Source organism: Coturnix japonica, chromosome Z (assembly GCF_054131305.1).
Source record: "Coturnix japonica strain WE chromosome Z, WE-NBRP24, whole genome shotgun sequence".
NCBI lineage: Eukaryota > Metazoa > Chordata > Aves > Galliformes > Phasianidae > Coturnix > Coturnix japonica.
This window is the reverse complement of record NC_140702.1, coordinates 40,075,623-40,095,495: the sequence shown is the minus strand read 5'-3', so window position 1 is coordinate 40,095,495 and position 19,873 is coordinate 40,075,623. Positions and strand designations below refer to the sequence as shown.

The window sequence follows — 19,873 nt, the reverse complement described above, 5'->3', positions numbered from 1 at the left end:
ATTAACTGGATACAAGAAACATTTTTGTAGGATTATAATTATGTGATTTTTATTCTGACAAAATGCAAAGCATCTCCATAATGGGGGAAATGCTTTCAATTCTCATGGACTCTTCTTTCAAAGGAAAGATCAAAACTACTGATCTTTTTAAAACATTAGTCTGGCATGACATCCAGCATGGTAGAAAATGAATTCATTCTTGCTAGGTCTTGTTAAATATGAGAGCTGATTCTAAGCAGAACTGTTTTCTGTATTTTTTGTTTGTTTGTTTGTTTGTTTGTTTTTAATCCACACTCATAATATGAAAGAGTAGTAAAATAAGATATGCTTCTGGGACTTAAAATTTTACTGGATTATAACCCATAGTACAGTTAGTGGTTATTACACTTTCTTTTCTCTCACATGAGTATCTTCATTTTTCTCTCTCTTTTTTTTCCCCCTACAAATACCAATATTGACATTTTCCAAGCAGTACTTGCTAAATGAGCTCCTTTTATCATGGAAGGAAAAGAGAATTTAGTGTAGTATAGGCAAAATATTTATCAGCATAAGTAAAATTTTAATTGTTGTCTGAACACGGGCTGTTTTTTCATATAAATTCATGGTTCATATAGACTCATGGTAACAGTTCAGTGTATGAATGAGAATAAGTTAAGTAAATCACATTTTAGAACCTAAAGAGGTCAGATTGGTATCATTTACTGTCAGTTTACCTGTGCCAGGCATTGGACATTTAACATTCTTATTAAATTCTTGAAATGAAGACTTCAATGAAAACTTGTCCACAGCCAAGCTAGGGAGGGAAATGGAGGTGCATCCACAGAGGATGCTCATGAAGGGGATGAATTTCTGAGGGGATTCTTCTTTGAATTACCAACTTCCCCTGCCTTCTGTGAGAAATAATTCTAACACTTTGTAGTGTTCAAGTACAGATCAAAAGGAAAATGGAAAAGCAGACTATGGTCTGATGGATTGTCCACTGCCAGCCTTCCGTACGCGCTTGATCTATGCTATGCAGTCTGTTGTTTCAGCAGAACATTTAGAAGAGCTTCATCCTTTTTCCTTACCAGTGGAAAACCAATGAACAATTCATAGGTGTAAATCAAAATAAAATGATTTCTTCCTCGTAGTTCTCATCTATAATTTTCAAATGTTGCCTGGGCTAAAACTACTTCTAGATAGATTTACCAGACTACTGGCGGCTTCCTCACTTGGTGCTACAAATATTCTACCTACTTTAGTATCTATATCACTGGCAGTTTAGATGCAGAACAATAAACACTATATTCGTTTGTGTAACTGAATATGAATTATTGTTTTACTTAATAAATTCAGAGCTACTGTTGGACTGGATATTTTTTCAGACAGTGACTTTTATTTTAGTCCATAGGAAGAAAATACATAACACTATCTATGAAAAGCATAAAAATTCAGGCATGGTGTCAAATATTTAGTGATCTAGTAATTCTAGAATTGCATTTTTTATTTATAATGTCTGTGTTTCATTTCATATTGTAGTTTAAAAAATTTCTAGGATAACTTCAAGGGCAGTGTTCTATGAAGGTTTCCTTTTCATTGGTGTGATTATGAAATTATCTTTTCTTCTTAAACAAAGTTACTGGAAAGCTGAGGTGATTGAATTCTCAAACACTGATGGTCAGAAAAAAATTCAACAATAGGTTTTGGCTTCTGCTTATATAGGATGCACTATATAAGAAGTATATCTGGCTGGCTATGAGTAGAGTTCAGAAAAGGATTATCTCTCCTGTGATTCTGAAGGCATTCTAAGATTTTAAATTTAGCACCTACCAATGTATACACATGGCATATAACTATTAATTCTTTTGCCTCCAAGGATTAAAATATAAATGGAAGGCTTTTAGCTTTGGCAAAGATGCTTGAATCTCTAAATAACATTACACCTCACAGCGGCAACTCTGTTGATTCTGTTATTTAATGAAATGTAATGAAAATGACAACAGGAACATGAATAAACACAACCTATCAAGCTCCAAGCAGATTATTATTAGCTGATTTGTTTAGCTAACAAGAATTCTGAATCTAGATAATACAGAAATGCTTTTAGTTGTAAAGCATGGAAGGTATTTTGTTGGGGATGGAGACTGGAGAGAGGAACGATGTTTCACCGGGTTGCCAGACTCTAACTGCAGGAAGCATAAAGTCATTAAAAAGGCCTAAGGTTAAGCCATTTTGGAAGGATGCTATCAACTTACTTGGCTGTCTATAAAATGTGTTTATTTGCTGTAGAAGTGAGGAGAGAGCAGTTTTGAACAATCAGGTTCAAAGAAGCCATAAATCTGGAAATAAATCTGCATTGTCAACACTACATCAGACTCCTGGTACAAATCTGAAAGCTAAGTAGAGGAAGCATGATATTTTTTAGAAAAGAACTAAATAATCTGATGTATGATTTTGGAGAAAAATTTCACATGCTAGTTGTCAGGTTCTCAGTATCAGTGCCATTGTAATTTGTTAAAATTCACCCTTCTCAAGTTCTGTTACTCCATTACATCTGAATCTTGTAATCTTTCATGAGGTGTTGCAGTATTAAAAAGAGAAAAAAAAAAAAAAGAAAGAAAAAGAAAAAAAATATTTTTCAGGAATATTTATCAGATTAGTCAAATATTCTTTGTTTCACGTGGCACAAGAGATACATAGATCCTTGGAAAAATAAACAAAACATTTTGCATATCATCAGCCTTGTACTTGAGGGGCTTGGGCCACTGTCTTCCCAGGCAACTAGTTCATCACTACTGAACCTCATTTCTCTCAATAGCTTTTTATCCAAACCACTGTGGAAATCTGTTGGTCTTCCTTAGCTCCTGTTGGCTGTGCAACTTTTCTCTACCTACTGGGCTTTTATTAAAACATAAAGCTTTCAAGGGTCTAAACTTTTGCTGAAAGATGTACTTGGGGATATATGAAAAACCTATGTGATGACATAAGTGGTGGAATGAAAGGGCGAAACAAATACATACAGTCTCTTTTTACTATGTTTTTAATTGCTAGAAATGGAACCAGATTTTTTGGCTGAGGATTTAGCCATGGGTTCTACAGTTCGCTGATGGGGACATCCTTTACTGGGACAGGAAGCAAGACGTTAGGCTTTGTATTGCCTTGCAGTTCAACCAGACTCTCTTCCTTGCATTTTGGAAATATACTGCGAGCAGGAACTCTCTTACATAGATACCTCAAATCTTAGATGAGTGCACCAGTTCACTCTTCTGCTGCTGACTTTCCTTGAGTTCTTGATATATTATTCCTGGTGTGTTTTTCAGTTGTTACTTCTACTGATATTTTTCTCACTGAAATACTGTGAGGCACTGCATTATTTATATGAAATAATACTATGGAAATTATGTAAATACAAATAATTGAATTTTTTACAGACCTGCCTATTCTTTTTGTCTGAAATTTCACAAGAGTCTGTTGTCCCTCATGGCTTCTATTTCTGATTTTTGGTCATCCAGTTTATTAACTGTCTATGCTGACATCTTTCTAGCTCTGGAAAAAATCCAGCTTGATTGAGTTGAGAGGAAGATACAATAATTGCTTGCAGGACACTACCTGCATATGATCCATTTAACTGGCTTAAGAATTAATTAATAAATATACATCTATTTTGTGACTTTAAAAATAGGCAAAAAATCTGATAACATTTTTAGATTCATATACAAGTCTTCATTGATTTTTTTTTTTTTTTTTTTTTTTTTTTTTTTTTAAGGCATGGATACTAAGAATTGCTTAACAGAAGTTGGTTTTGCACAGTAGCATTTTAAGCAGTAATATTACAGTAGCAGGCCATGTTTTATGGAGTAGTTCCAAGAATCATTATCACTCCCATAGTGAGAAATTAAGGCACCCTTGTGGCATAACAAATGTTAAAAGAAAAGCATGAAATCTGGCAGATGTCCTCAGGTAATGAAATGCAAAAGGACTTGGGAAGATAAGAATAAAACATTTCCTCACTGTACTAATTGGCCACTTCACAAAAAAGACTCCTGTGGTTTTATAAATTGTATTCCATGCTTAATTTTCTTACCAGTCAACCTGACAGCATTCTAATCTCTCTCCTGAACTGTCATCTGAGATTAATGTTCCGTCTTTGACCTGTATATTATTTTGAACTGAGATTCGGTACACTCTCAAGTCTGATATCTAGCTACAGTTCAAAACATAAATAAGACTTCAAGAGATGTGATAACTTACTCAAATTAGACATCTGTTGCCCTTAGTCTAGAATAATGACATACTCTCCCCCAGACTATTTGGGAAATCAGTTAGTAATTGGCTTTCCTAGAGCATAGGGAGTTATGGAATATATATTCAAATATGCCTACTAGTATACATATAATCAGGGCTAGATACAGTATCCTAGAAGATGTGTCAGCTGAGCAATAGTTTGCTCTGATTTCTTATAAATTCAAGTTATCTGACTCAAACCACAATTACCTGAAACGAGCTTTGTGAGTTCTAATACTGTGAAGATAGACGCTCTCCTGCAACCTTAAGTAATTCTAGATATTTCTGTAGTATGTATGCAGCTTGCTGTCAGTTATGGCTTTGATGAACTTTTGATAAGTAAGATCACATGAAGATACATTCACAAAAAGACAAGCTGTAAAACTAACAGTGATTATTTTGTTTCTACATCGAAGACTATGAATTCTTACTGTAACAAGAGCGTTTTTGATGCTCTTTGTTTTTCCTGAAGGATAGTAATACCATACTGAACTGCAGGTTTTCAAGGATAGCTGCAACGAGTGCAGGGTTAAGTAGCTATGTAACTTATATGAATACATGCATACATGCTATTCAGGATAGACCTGAGGGACATTAAAGAACATTTGCCCCCTTACTTAGTGAATTTTGTTCTCTTGAACTTTTGGTTCTACTCTGAGCTTCAGCTTTTCTCGTCTCACAGCTCATGATGCACAGTGCAACAGAGTTGTGTTTGAATTCTGCCTTTTAAAAATAAATTCTGTGCATCATACCTGCATCACATTCTTCCTGCTTCACATCTCATGACCTGTGAGAGAGCTCTCATTCTCTGTATACAGCAGAAAGAGAGTGAATAACCCCAGATGTTTTTCTTTCTGAATGTTTCTCCAAAATCTGTGTAGCTGAGTGTAGACAGGGAACATTTAAGGGCTTTTTGTGTGAATCATAGCAATGTGCATATCACTGAGTCTCAGGAGAAATGACTATAATTACTTAACATAAAAGTAATAGAAGGCTCTTTTGTTATGTTTTGTTTTGTCTTCAGTGTAAGCTCAGAAACAAGTTGAATATGTTTAGTACTTGTGGCTGAGCATTGTTCTGTGGAGACAGGAACGTTCTGAAGTTTGGAGATAAAATTTCATTTTTTGCAGAAATCATTTTTTAAGAAGGACTTTGGAAGTTTCTTCGGATGTCTGTAGTACCCTCTACTTTTTTGATCACATGATTCTGTGTTATCACTGGTTGTTTTTTTCTATACTCATTTTGTGTAAACAGCTACTCTCATTTGATTTCATGTTTTTGTTTTGTTATTGTTGTTTTGTTTTTTCCTTTTTTCCTTTTTTTTCCCCTTAATTTTTAAAAATCTTTTTATTATTTTTATGTCTGTGAGCTTCTATGAAAAAAACACATAAACACATAGGCCTCACTATTCAGATACAATCCCTTCTAACAGTATGGCTGGTACTTTTTTCAAGAATCAATTATTTTCACACGTAATTTTACCTGAAGTACTTGATTCAGACTATCACATTTTGTTACCCTTATGATACTAAAATTAATTAAAGTTCAACATCTATATTATGCTGTCTTTAATCCTGTATTACATAGTCACAGTTAATTTCACTATTGTGTCAATATAATGTTAGTTCCAACCTGACACACTTTTGCCAGCAATGCATGTTTCAGCGCTTATGTTAGACCTCCATCTGACTGCTTCTTGCATGTACACTTGGCAATCTGCAGTGAAACCAGTCTTGTATTTTAAGCACTTCCCTGGGAATCTCTGTTTGTCTAGAGAAGATCAGCAAAAGCCTTAGCTGCAAATAAAGAACCATGCCAACTGTGGCATGCAGAGTATCTTGTTAGAAGTGCCTGTTGTCATCTTTGCAGGCTTTCAATAGCAACGTAATGATCTTTGTCTAATGGAGATCTAGTTACTGTCAGCAACCGAAGGCATATGTCTAGAGAGAACAAAGGAGCACTCATTTTCACATTCCACTGATGACATTGTGATAACATTTTTGCATCATCCTAAAAAAAAAAATAAATATCTTGCAGGTGCTGTTGAATTGATAGTAATTGTAATTACAATAAAATGCTTTGTGAAGAGAACTTAAGCTCTCTTCATAAGTCCTAGTTTTAAAAAGCCAGTCAAATTCTGTGTAGTAATACCTTGCATGTTACTGTACACAGTAAAACAATACTCTATATTCTTTCTTGTTTTCAGTATTGCATATTTTAATATTTTCTTTGACACTAAATATAACTAAAACGTTTATCTTACCACCATGTATTTCTGCATATCCCACTGGCACGCTGTTCCACATCTATAAACTCAAACAAAGACACCCGAAGAAAACCTTACAGCTCCTGTCTTTTCAGGTGTGAGTTGAACTGTTTCTGGAGATATGTTGCTGGTGAACACCACCTCCAGTTTCAGTAGTGAGGTGATATGTGTAACATGTGGTATTATGATATGAATATACAGTATAATGATGGATATAATGGATTTAACAGAGAGGAGTGTTTTTCTTCTCCATAAATATATGATCTTGGTCTCAGAATGCACAAGAAAGATGAACTAGATACTGTCTTGGATACTGATGAACAGCAGAAACAACCTCTCTTGTTGAACTTATTGAGACCAATAGACATAAACAATGGATCCACTCCAAAATAAAGATGTTTCTATGCAGAAATGCTACTGGCTTCTGTAAGTAGGCTCTCCCTCCAAATCTCCAAGGTTTCTGTCATCTCCTGAGGGACAGAGGAGGGCTGTTGTACAGAATACAAGAGAACTGTCAACTTTTGTGAAATGCTCAGAGATTTGGTTGCTGAAACTGAAGATCTGAGAGCAACTTTCTTCTTTCCTCTGGGACTACACTCTACAGCAGTGCTATAGCTATAAAATTTCATGCCCTCCAGTCAGTCAAATCATTTAATGATGCTTTTGATCTCTAGTCTCAACCAGTGTTCATCTTTCACACCTCTAAGAAAATCTGAGAATTCCTTGAGAATAATTTTCATCTTCTTTTGTTTATTCCTTCAATTACAGGGTGCTGCTGCTTATGGTGCTCGTATTTTTTAGGATCCTCTTGTCCTAAATATTTGCTCTGTAAGATTAAGTTCTTTGTGCTATCGCTTCCAGTTTCACTTATTTCAATGCAAAAGGAAAATATAATTTTTATTTTATTTTATTTTATTTTATTTTATTTATTTATTTATTTTTAATTTCTGTTTTCATCTGAGGAGCTTCTCTCCTTGTTCCAAAAGGCTGGCCTTGTAGAACGGTGTAAGGGAGCACAATGTGGTAATTTCTAACAATTTCTTAAGTACCTTCCATTTTTATTGGCTAATCCACACTTCTCATGCACCAGCTTTTGTTTTCTAATCACAGATGGCAGTGAGGTCGACAATGAAGAAAACAGTGCAGCTGAGAATCAAGAAAATGACAAAAGAGCAGGTGAGTACATGTGGATAACTTTGAGGCCACGTTCAGTTATCTACATGAAACAAGGAGGGAAGGTCTCTCTCTAGCATACTACCTTCCCTAATATTTTCATTTCTGTTACAGATAAAGAGAGGAGGAGAGCAAAACCTAGAGCCAGAAGGGGCCATGCCAGAGGAAGAGCCAGGCATGGTGGTGAGGAAGATGGAGATGATGATGAAGATGGGACAAGGAGAGCTGGACAACGTAGGCAAAGGAATCGGAGAGGACGTGGACGAGCAGGTGGAAATGAGGGCAGTGATTCTGAGGGGGATCCTACAAAAGCCAGGAAGAACCAGGCAAATCAAAAATCAAAGGAAGATGATGAACAAGAGGAAGATGAAAAAGGGGGTAAGAGTGGGAAAGGCAAAAATGAGAAGAAACAGGACAAAAAGGCTGATAAGAAAGGGAAAAAAGAAAAGGCCAACAAGAAGAAAAAGGACAAAAAGAAATCAGGATCTGGGTAATTCAATATGTATATATTAATATAAAACAATTGTTGCTTTAGTAAAACTTGTTTTCATTTATAGCTGTGAAATATCAAGAGTTGGCACAACTCCCTGTCAAAGCTGAATAGGAGGTTTTATTTTCTTTTATTTTTTATTTTTTTTATTTTTTCTGGAGTAAGAAAATACTGACAGAGTGGAGTGGAAACTGTCCATAGAGCCAAGTCTACCACACTGAAACATGGTCCAAGGTCTGTCATGGGTCCAGGATGGGAATTTAGAAAATGACCATATAGACACTTCTGACACCACTGGTATCCTGAGAATTAGAGACAGATCTGGTAAAGCAGAACAGAAACTTCAATTGGGGTCCCCCTTACTGTAGTTAAATGCCTTATGTTCTTGAAATGTTCTCTGGAGTGACAGAAGAGGGAATAAATGGCAGACAGTGACAGTAAGATCTACATTTTTTCCTAGGCAACCAAACAACCAAAACCATAACAAAACTGAATAAAAAGTCAGAACCAATCACTCTCCAAGATCCCAGGACCTAGCTGTATTTCCAATGCAAAATCAAATTCTCGACACTTCCCAAAAGATAAAGTTTGCATTTCCTAGCCAGACTTTCGTCTGCTTTTTTAAAACAGATGAATACCAAAACTTTAGGAGTTCAGAACCAAGAACTGAGATAATTTTTTCCAAAGTTTATCTACTACTTAACTCCTACTGAAAATTTCCCTATTGCTTTTCCAAAGCATTTAGTGCAACCTGGGGTCTTTGGAAAATTGCACTGATGTAGAATGCTTCTGAAAACTTTTTATTCCTTTCCTGCCAACCTGGTGTTCTCTGGCAGCATATCCCTTCTCATGATATTTTGAGGGAACAGTCCCTGATAACAGCGTACAAAAGAGCTAAGGTAGCTTGGCATGCTTATCTTGGTGTAGAGGAACTGGAACCTTTCCTCCATTCAGCACTTGCTACAGACACCTGTGTTCCCAAATGCAGCACTAGAGAGCACAGCAGGAGTCAGAAGGAAAAGAAAATACAATGAGATATGCTGCTGCATTAATTTGTTCATGATCCCATTTCAGTACTGTCCTAGTTCCCTTCCCTACAAGAATGTCTAAAATCTTCCCATGTGCTGGCTTGTCTCTCTGGTGCCAATTGTTCCCCACTGTGCAATTTCCTGTACTCATATAAGCAACAGGCCTGAATCTGCCAATCCAAGTTCCTTTGCTTATTGCTGTTGTCATCTCTTGAAAGCATTTATTGAGAGTTAATTTAAAAAAAAGCCACTTAAAATACAAATTTAAATGAAGGCATAATGTTTTTAATTGTATTCCAAAACTCTGAAGATTAAAATACACATGTTTAGTCTGAATAATTTCAGTTTCTATCCAGGTCAGCACATTGTTCTTGAAGTTGAAAGCATGTTTGAAGAAAATCTGATGATGCTCTGGAAGATACTTGAAGAATATTACATTCCTAGCCATTTAAGGGACCAGCTGACAAGATTATGTAGTAGTAAATACGATAATATTTATGAAAGGATTTTCAACAGAAAAAGAAAAAAATCAAAAACCAACAAAGGGAAAGACGATGGTGATATGTTCAACAGTCATTCACATGAATGATTTGCAGATCTTAGAACAGAAGAGAGTGATGTGAACACAGAAGTGTAGCCCATCTAACAAGTCTGTGAGGACCTACCATAGTAAAAGCTAAATATTCTTTGAAAGTACATCATAGAATCATTAAAGGTCAACTAGTGAACACAATCCAAAGCTAGGTGAGGGTGCTCAGAACCCTGTCTAGCCTGACTTTGAATTTCTGATCTTGAATTTGGTGGTGGGGTAACCACCGCCCCTTTGGGCAAAATGTTCCCGCGCCTCACTGCTCTTAATGATGTACTTTTTAAATAGCCAAAAGTAGAGACAAAACAAAACAAATAGACAGTAAAATTAATACAGGGAATACAGAAGATGTGGTATAATCCCACAGGATAATATTGTATTTGTTAATATTTCTGTGGGTTTTGTTGTCCACAAACAATGAACAGTTACTTCAATGAACAGTTACTTTTTTGGCTAGGTATCAGAAGTCAGTACATTTTTCTTTGCTTACCATTTTCCTCCATCCTGCTTTTCACCTTAACCAGAAACAACTTTTATAACTAATCATTCTGCTTAAAGAAATTCTAGATGAACTTTGTGCTCATACATATTTTGAGTCCAGAGATACACGGAAGAATAAGGCAGTACTGGCACTGCATCTTCTTGGTGCTAGGAAGTGCCAGGGTGTATTATGGGGATTATCATGGATCAGTAGAATTTTCTCCCACACACAGAAAGAAAAAAGTAGTCAAATTTATTCTTCTACCACTCCAGAGTCCTACTGCTCTTTCCCCTGCAAATAGTTGGCCAAACTCCAAGAAGATATTTTCATCTTAATTTTCACTTCTATAAAATGGCTTTTATTGAAGGCATAATAAATATAATTTACATCAATATAAAGGAGATAAGACTAAAACCAGAACACAGATGAATGTTACAGACAGGTTCATCAAGTGTATCATTTAAGGAAATGTCATTGATTTCCAGAGCTCTGCAGACTTATGACAAGATACACTGTGTGTATTGAATTGTAGTAAAGGAAAACAAGGATAGTTTTGCAATTATTGAAGAATCTCTTCTTCTCTGTGTTAGCCTGAAGGTTGTGACGATCTCATCTAGCCCTTAAATGTTTGAAACACAGTCTTTTCTGAAAGGTTGAGACTTTTGCTTGCAGGAGGCAGAATACTGATTTCCTTGACTAAATCTCACAGTGTTCAGCCACTGAATGAGTTGCAATTGCACAAAGTTTGGTTATGTCTTGTGAAGACTCTTGAAAAACCCAAGTAAATAAAATCAACTAGATTTCTTAAAGATGGTTAAAAAAATTAAATTTTGAATATTTTTCTGTCTCTAAAGGAAGGTTAAAAATGCAAATATAAATAAAGCAGTAATGGGCAATAGGCAAAAGAACCATTAATAACCATGCCTGGGTTCTGCATGGATTTATCTCCTCAGCAAGGTCAGTGTATTAACAGCTGTCTGCCATATTTCCTGCTACTCTCATTTCAGCCTTCTACATCTGTGTATTTCAATTTTGCATAACTCTGATATCTTCTTCTGTCAGAGGAAGTCCTCAGTACTGAGCTTTGTATAATGCTAAACAGCTGACTGTAAAAAATAAGGATTTAAAGCTTTTCCTAAAGGAGTTTCTTTTCATTTTTTTTTTCTTTCTCTTTCTCAAATACAGTGCTTTCCTTTCCTTTCCTTTCCTTTCCTTTCCTTTCCTTTCCTTTCCTTTCCTTTCCTTTCCTTTCCTTTCCTTTCCTTTCCTTTCCTTTCCTTTCCTTTCCTTTCCTTTCCTTTCCTTTCCTTTCCTTTCCTTTCCTTTCCTTTCCTTTCCTTTCCTTTCCTTTCCTTTCCTTTCCTTTCCTTTCCTTTCCTTTCCTTTCCTTTCCTTTCCTTTCCTTTCCTTTCCTTTCCTTTCCTTTCCTTTCCTTTCCTTTCCTTTCCTTTCCTTTCCTTTCCTTTCCTTTCCTTTCCTTTCCTTTCCATTTCCTTTCATTAGTGGATGGGCTGTCAATTGGTGTTTAAATCTATCTCCTCTCTTCTGGAGCACACAGAAGTATGGTGAAGAAGTTCATTTGTTATGGCTGCAGCTATAGTCCTTATTTGCAGGGTTGGATTGAACTTCTAGGGGGCTGGTTACTCCTTCAGGATGCATCCCCAGAATAAATGCTGCTCTTTATTTGTAGTGTGACTACTTGTGGTGTAATGATGGTGGAAAACAGTGTAGCCTTTGCCTTAATACTAAAATTAACAGTGGGTCTATTTTCCTTTCAGTGCAACAGGGAAGGTATTATTCTAGATCTCAGAATTTATACCATGTATGCGCTCCATGAAAACTTATGTTCCTCCTAATTTTTGGTGTTCCCATTTTTGTCTGAAGTTCTGATTCTGACTCCGAGGAGGAGCCGATTACTGAGGAAGAACTGGCCAAGCTGAAAGAAGAGGTAGAAGAAAAAAAGAAGCTAATTGCCACATTACGGAACAAACCATGGAAGATGAAAAAGAAGTTGTCAGTTCTAAAGTATGGTTTGAATTTCATAATATCTATCTGCCATCCTTCCTTGTACTGTGCTGTATTTTTCTGAAGTTTCACTTTATTTCTAGACCTACAGACACAATTAACCTTTTGTTCTCTACATTTGCTATGTTTATGTTGGCAGTTGCTTCAGTTGGTAAGTTTAAGCTCTTTAGGAAAAATGATGCAATTTTAGGGTAATTTTAGAGAGGAGAGAGGAATTTTCTTTTTATTCTAACTTTCCATAGAGAAGAATACATTTTTTTAAATTTTTTTTTAGAGCTACAGAAAATGAAACTTGAATGAAAATGGAGCTTGATTTCTCATGCATTTTCAAGTTTGCCACTTACATATGCTTGCCACTTATAAAACTTCGTTTTTTTTCCCCCAGCAAGTCTATCATTACATTTTCATCCAAGAAAAAAAAAGTCAGTTAAATTTCAGTTAAATTATCTGTTAAATTCCCACCAACCTCAAGAAACTGGGTTAACAAAGAGAAATTTATTCTGTTGTCAAAGCTGCTGTAATTCTCTGTTTCCAATAACTAATTCACTGCAGTACTGCCCAGGCACCAGCAAAATGTATGGTTGTGTTTAGCTAGGCACAAGTAACAGAATACGTCATCTCTCCTCTAGACGGTTCTTGATATGGTGAGAAAACATGAATATAATGGGATGAGAGAGCAAATGAAATATGGTGTGGAAAGTCTCTGATTTTTATTTTGTTGAAAGTAAGATTATCTGGGGGAGGAGATGTTTACAAAGGAACACAATGAAGGCATATTGTGAAGAAAGGATACATGGAACAGAAGAAAAGAGAACTGAGTGCCTAGGAGATGTAAAGTAGAAGTATTATGAAAGGAAATTTCATGAGAACTAGGTGACTAGATGACATAATCAGACAATGGTTGCTATATTTTGCATAGTCTGTATGTAAAGAATAGACATATAAAATTAAGATTTTACAGTTGTACTGCACCAGTGTAGAGAGCCTGCGTTTCTATATCTATTCTATTCCAGCATTGCCATCAGCTGTTTCTCTCAGTTTGTTTACGTGATATAAAACCAGAAGCTAACTAGTAAATGTATTTATGGTGAGAGTAAATAGTGATTAACTAGAGGCAGAAGTCTTGAAATCAAATCTGCAGCATTTTTACATGTTTTATGCTTTAGCATAGCTGGTAGTTTTGAACTGCTGCGACCTGTGTCATTCCCAGCTCAGAGGGAGTGGGAATATTCTTTCCTGCCTGAAAAATCTACCTTACTATGAGACGTCTGTAGTTGGACAGGCACTTCTAGTCATCCTCAGTAACTGTAAAATGGAACAACTTTTGAGTGTTATGAAATGAAATGGAGAGGAATGAAAGGGTACTATGTAGCAAAAAACATTGCTTCTTTCCCCTTACCAGCAGGTATGGCTGCGAGCAGATGCTGTAGTAGTCCCTGCTGTTGATAGCCTTCTTGCAGCTGGAGCCCAGGCTTTTTTCTTATTTCACAAACAATTTTCCTCCTTCAAAAGAGTCTTTCTCATTTTCCTTTGTTTACACTTACTATGAGCACTGCTGTTGAGCCTTTTCTATAGAAGATTTATTAACCCATACATCTTTCCTCTTGACACTGGCCAGCCAGGACAGAAGAAAACTACCTGAAGAGCCATTAGATTGCAACAACCATCAGTCGTTATTTATGATGCTGAGATTTAGACAGAAAGTGTAAAACTACTAAAAAGATTTTTGAATTAGAAAAGGTACAAAAGACAAAACCAATGGGTCATAGCTTCCAGCATTGCAAAGCGGAAGACCTCCAGGGAAGGCTATCCCAATTTACAGCTGAAGGTTTGATTTAGGAAACTTAATCATCTACCTGTGCATTCTCCCTGTTGGATTTTGCATGGGTATGAAAGGGATGCTTCAAAAGCTGAGATACTGTGTTAGGGTCTGGATTTCTCATTCCCCTCATTAGTGCACATTGCACTTTGCATAGACAAATATTTGTGCAGTAAAATACTAAACACCATTAATAGTTATAAAGTTTATTAACAGTAGAGAAGTTTATTAGGAGGCCTACAATATAGACAGAGAATTGTACACAAGAATCAACAAATGTGCCATCGATGATACCAGTTTAGAACTGTACCAAAAAACAATTAACAAAACATCAAAACAAGAAAAATTACAACAGGCTTTTGAAAGGCTTTCATCCTCTCAAAGAAATTTCAGTTAAATACAGACTATAGATGAGAGCTTAGTTCTTTAAATAATCCAAGAAGAAAAGCATTCTTATTTTTATATGTTGGGATATATGTATAGATACATACATCTCCTTATATATGCATTTCTATGTGTACATACTTATAAATAATGTTGCACTATGTGTATCTTTGGTTGTGCTATTTGCAGTCCATTGAATCTGCATTTCATGTCTCTTACTATGGACATATTGGCAGTCTTAGAGGCCAGCCTGGCCATCCTGAAGGCCAGCTAGGTATTGAATAACACTATAATTTACTCATTATTACTGCTGAACTGCTTTCAAGTGAGATGGACCTGGCAACAGCTGTTTTGCATTTAGTTTTAAGCCAAACTTTTTAGACTTGGAAAAGTCCCTGGTGATCAATATTTATACAACATTTGTTTTTAATGAGTTTTTAGACCTTCCTGAACTGTTACTGAAAAATGTGAGCAATCTGCTTGAATCCTGTTCATTAGCAGCAACCTCTGAGTGCTGTAATTTATCCTCTCTGTGCAACACTGAGGTGCTTGAAGTACCGTACACCTAGCACTTTGGGAGCTGTAACTCCACACCTCTTATTAATAATTAGCTCAGGCTTCTCTGGGACAATAATGCTGGACTCTATGCAACATTTATAAGTTCCTTGTGTCTGTAATTCAATTAATAAGGATACTCTGAAGCTTCCTTAAATTCACAGTTAGCTAACAGGGCACACTTTGGCCTATCTCGTGAAATAGATAATTTACCTATAACACATGATACCAGCGATTACAAAGCTCTGTTTTGTTGCCCTGTGTTGCTTTTGACACGTCCTCATGTTAGTAATGTTGCACTACTTCCAAGGGGGTGTGCATGTGTATGTGTGTGTTTTTGGTAATTGTTGAGGTTTCTAAAAATCTTCTATGGGGTTAAGACTAATTTATACTGCTTGATTATTCCACATTTCTTCACATTCTAATTTTAGAAGAAAAAAAAATAGAGAAAAGGCAAAAGTCTACTAGAATGTATAAATGAAGGCTTTCTAAGTGAGGTGGATTAAATACCAAGGTAGAAAGCTGAATTAAATAACATATTGGTTTATGCTTAATAGAAAAGAACATGTGTCACAGACATGGAAAGTACAGTGAAAGTGTGTTTCCTGACTGAATGTTGTTGTGTTGTTGCTGAGCTTTCAAAGGTAGGAAGATTTTTACAAAAGAATTTCATTTATTTCAATTGCATAATGACAGAATCATAGAAGGGTCTGAAAGGTATCTCCAGAGGTCATCGTGTCCAACCCCTGCTAAAGCAGGTTCCCTACAGCAGGCGGCATAGGTAGGCATCCAGATGCACCTTGAGTATCACCTTAGAATGAGACCCCACAACTTCTCTTGGCAACTTGTTCCAGTGCTGTGCTAGTCTAACAGCAAATACATTTTTCCACGTGTTTTATGGAACTTCCTGTGTTTCACTTTGTTCCTATTGCCCCTTGTTCTGTCTTTGCACACAACTGAAAAAAGCATGGCCCCATTCACTTGGCTCCTGCTCTTCAGATATTTATAAACAGTGATGAGATCCCTTCTCAGCCCTCAGGCTGAAAAGTTCCAGGTGTTCCCCCAAAGAACATCACTACTCTCAGGCCTTCAACCAGACTCTGCACTGTTGACGACAACACTGTGAGCTCTTCCAGTCAGCTAGTTCTTAACCTCCCTCACCATCCATTCATCTGTCCCACACTTTATAAACTTCATTATTGAAGGATGTTGCGTGTTGTGGGAGACATTGTTAAAACCCTTTCATTTAAAATACAAATGTCAAGAAACATATCATCCACTGCTCTACCTCCATCTACCCAGCCAGTGCTGACATCACGGATGCTACTAGGTTGGTCAAGCATGATTTTCCCTTAGTGAATCCATACTGATTATTCCTGATAAACATCTTCTCTTCCAATTGCTTGAAGATGACATCTAGAAAAAGTTATTCCAATCATCTTCCATAGAATCATAGAGTCATAGAATCATAGAATCATAGAATGTCCTGGGTTGCAGAGGACCTCAAAGATCATCTAGTTTCAGGCCCCCTGACACAGGCAGGGTTGCCAACCACCAGACCAGGCTGCCCAGAGCCACATCCAGCCTTGCCGTGAATGTCTTCAGGGATGGGGCAATCACAACCACCTTGAACAACCTGTTCCAGTGTTCACCACTCTCTGAGTGAAAAATTTCCTCCTAATATCTAACCTAAATCTCTTCTGTCTCAGTTTAAAACCATTCCCTTTTGTCCTATCACTATCCACCCTTGTAAAGAGCCATTCCATCCTCCTGTTTTTCTGCTCCTTTCAAGTACAGGAAGGCCACAATGAGGTCTCCCTGGAGCCTTCTCTCTTCCAAGTTAAACAATCCCAGTTCCCTCAACCTTTCCTCATAGAAGAGGCCCTCTGATCATCTGAGTGGTCCTCATCTGGACTTGTTTTACAGGAGCTCTGCATCTTACTTGTGCTGGGGACTTCAGGCCTGGATGCAGTACTCCAGATGGGGCTGAATAGGGGGGGACAAACACCTCCCTCTTTCTGCTGGCCACCCCTTTTTTAATACAGCCCAGGATGTAGTTGGTCTTCTGGGCTGCAAACATGTACTGCTCATGTCCGGCTTCTCATTCACCAGGACCCCCAAGTCCTTCTACACAAGGCTGCTTTCATGGGATTCTTTCCTGAGTCTGTATAAACAACTGGGATTACCCCAGCCCAAGTGCATTTGGCCTTGTTGAACCTCTTTAGGTTCTCACTGGCACACTTCTTTAGCCTGTCTAGGTCCTTCTGGATGGCTTCCCTTCCCTCCAATGTATTGACATTTCCAGGGATGGACCTGAAACTGACTGGCCTTGGCTTTCCTGAATTGTCCTTTATGAAGATCAGGATGGCATTAGCTATCCTCTACCTATATAATACAGTCGAGTACAAACTACTTTTTTATTAACTATGTGATGATTTTTTATTCCACAAGGATGGGAAATCCTACATTTCTTTATGTATGTTTGAAACATCTTCTTGTCATGGCCACTAAGAGTCCTATTAATGACAAAAGTCATGATGTTTTTTAACAAGACTAGAATGTAAGTACAGTCAAGGTGAAAAATCAAAATAATTAGTGCTAAATTCCAACATTTGGGCTGAACTGAATTTATTCAGGCTCATGCAACAAATGTGCAGGCCAAGCAATATGTGAAAGCAGGACAGGAGTTGCTTAATGGTTTATGAAGCATGAAAGAAACTTTACATCTAGCAAGTTTATTTGGTATTAGGTATTGACTAGCTTTGCTAAATGACGAACTTAGTCCCATAGAGGTCTGTGGAGTGGAAATGTGAGAAAATCAAATTATAAATTATTCCCATCGAAGGGAGGTTTATAAAGTTCTGTAACCATCATACACTGGCTTAGGGCAGTGTTAGAGAAGAGAGGGAAGAAATCCCAGCTACCAGCCCAGTGAAACCAAAGGATATGTTCAGGAATGTCAGCAACATCATCCCTGGAGATTTGGATCACCACTTCAAAAATCAGTTTTGGTTTGCTGTAGAAAGTCAGAAACAGAGTAAAAGTAATACTAAAAATCTTGAAAAATTACTCGACAGGGAGTCTAGGGAGCAGAGAGACATAGTGTGTTTGGTTTATACGTATATATATATATATATATATTTAATTTTAAAGAAAGAGTGCAATAAGACAAATCAAACAAGTAAACACACAGTTCAGATTGAGTTTAAATAAAATCTTTCAATGATTTCCACTGTGTAAAGTTCATTCTTGTTCTGGTTTAACTTAGTTTCATTGTAGAATTTTTTTGTAGTACGTTTTTTTCAGCTACAGATGCAAACTGTCCTGAATGGAGGATTTTTAAAGTGTTACTGATTGTTTTCCCCTTTAAATTTCTAATTTAATGCTGCATAAAGAGAACACAACAAGGGCATAAAACAAACAAAGAAAATGCTCCTCAAAGCCTATATTTTGAAATCTTTGTGTTCCACATCATAACTCTATGTAGTTTTTGATTGAAAGTGTAGGTTTTCTACAGTTCTGTAGGCTTCAGTTTCAGTAATCTTTCATGAAATAGCCCACTGCTTGAATTATCTGATGACAGAAGTGGTGGAAAAAGGCATTTCTCTTAAGTGAGAAATACTATGTGGTGACTTAGGGGATTGGTAGTTATGTGTCCAAATTGATTCTCCGAGAGCAGCATTTGTGAAGACGCTGCCACCTGCTGTTAAGAGTGCCTTATATCTCCTCAGGCAGCACAATAAGATTTTAAATAACGAACATATGGGTTTAAATAGCACTCTTGGCCACTTTTCTTGAAGATGAGAAACCTGTTTTCTCTCACTTGTTTGAGATAAGTCATAGTAGTAACTCTTTTTAGAGTCAAAAGGAAAGAATGAGATGTGAGCCAGAATACCTCAGACGAACTTGGGTGATTTGGAAAATTTCAAGGGCTCAATTTGGTGTCGAAAAACCAACCAAACAACCAACCAACAAACAAACAAAAAAAAGTCAGATGCCAAGATCTATAATATACATGTGATGCAGCAGCACAAAGTAAGAGATCTCTAGAGTCTTAAAAGGATCCTGAGGAATACTTGGAAGTGGTAAAGAGATGGTATATGTGGCTGTGTATCCAAGGGGGTGTTGGTTATTTTAACTTATTTACTCCGAATTTTGCCAAAATTAAAAAAAAAAAAGAAAAAAAAAGAAAAAAAAAAAAAGAAAAATGGGGCAGGGAGGAGTCAGTGTCTTGGGATGGGATTCATGTCTAAATGTATAGCAGCTTTTCCTTCTACGAACCCTTTGTAGTCTTTGTACGAACAAAAAACATAATGGAAAATTGGTAGGAAAAAGAATGCTCCTTCTGAGCATATCAGGAGAATTGGATTTAGAGTTGAGCATTTGGAAAGAGAGTGCTTGAATGGGACTCAAAGAGTGAAAGCTGAATTCAGTAGGTTGTATAATCATCTTGGGAAGCACTGAAATAAAGAATGTAATCATCTATACCTCTATTTTGTCCTTGTTTTCCAGAGAAGCGCAGCTTTTTGTTGAAAAATTTGAAGGTGCTCTTGGAAAAGGAAAGGGAAAAAAGTTCTATGCGTACAAAGTGATGATGACCAAGGTAAGAATATTACTTCACTAACTTCATGTAATGCAAAAGTGGAGCCTTGGGCTGCCATATGTACTCATTTTCGAAAACAAATTTTCTTGTCTTTATCTAGTTATTAATGCTTTTGCTTCCTCTTTTCTTACATGAAACAATTTCTAATGAAGCTCACTGTTTCATTGGGACTTATCATCTGCTTATCAGGCATTTGA

The 19,873-nt window shown here is 36.7% G+C and overlaps 1 protein-coding gene across 2 annotated transcripts in view; it reads left to right on the top strand.

Moving 5' to 3' along the window:
* The window catches only part of TMC1 (transmembrane channel like 1), a 111,749-nt gene that overhangs the window by 68,021 nt on the left and 23,855 nt on the right, over positions 1-19,873 (top strand). For both annotated transcript variants that reach the window (XM_085529715.1, XM_085529716.1), the window contains exons 5-8: positions 7,640-7,705; positions 7,817-8,192; positions 12,175-12,315; positions 19,586-19,676. In XM_085529715.1, coding sequence (XP_085385841.1) covers positions 7,640-7,705; positions 7,817-8,192; positions 12,175-12,315; positions 19,586-19,676 — 674 coding nt within the window. The remainder of the gene's footprint in view (positions 1-7,639; positions 7,706-7,816; positions 8,193-12,174; positions 12,316-19,585; positions 19,677-19,873) is intronic.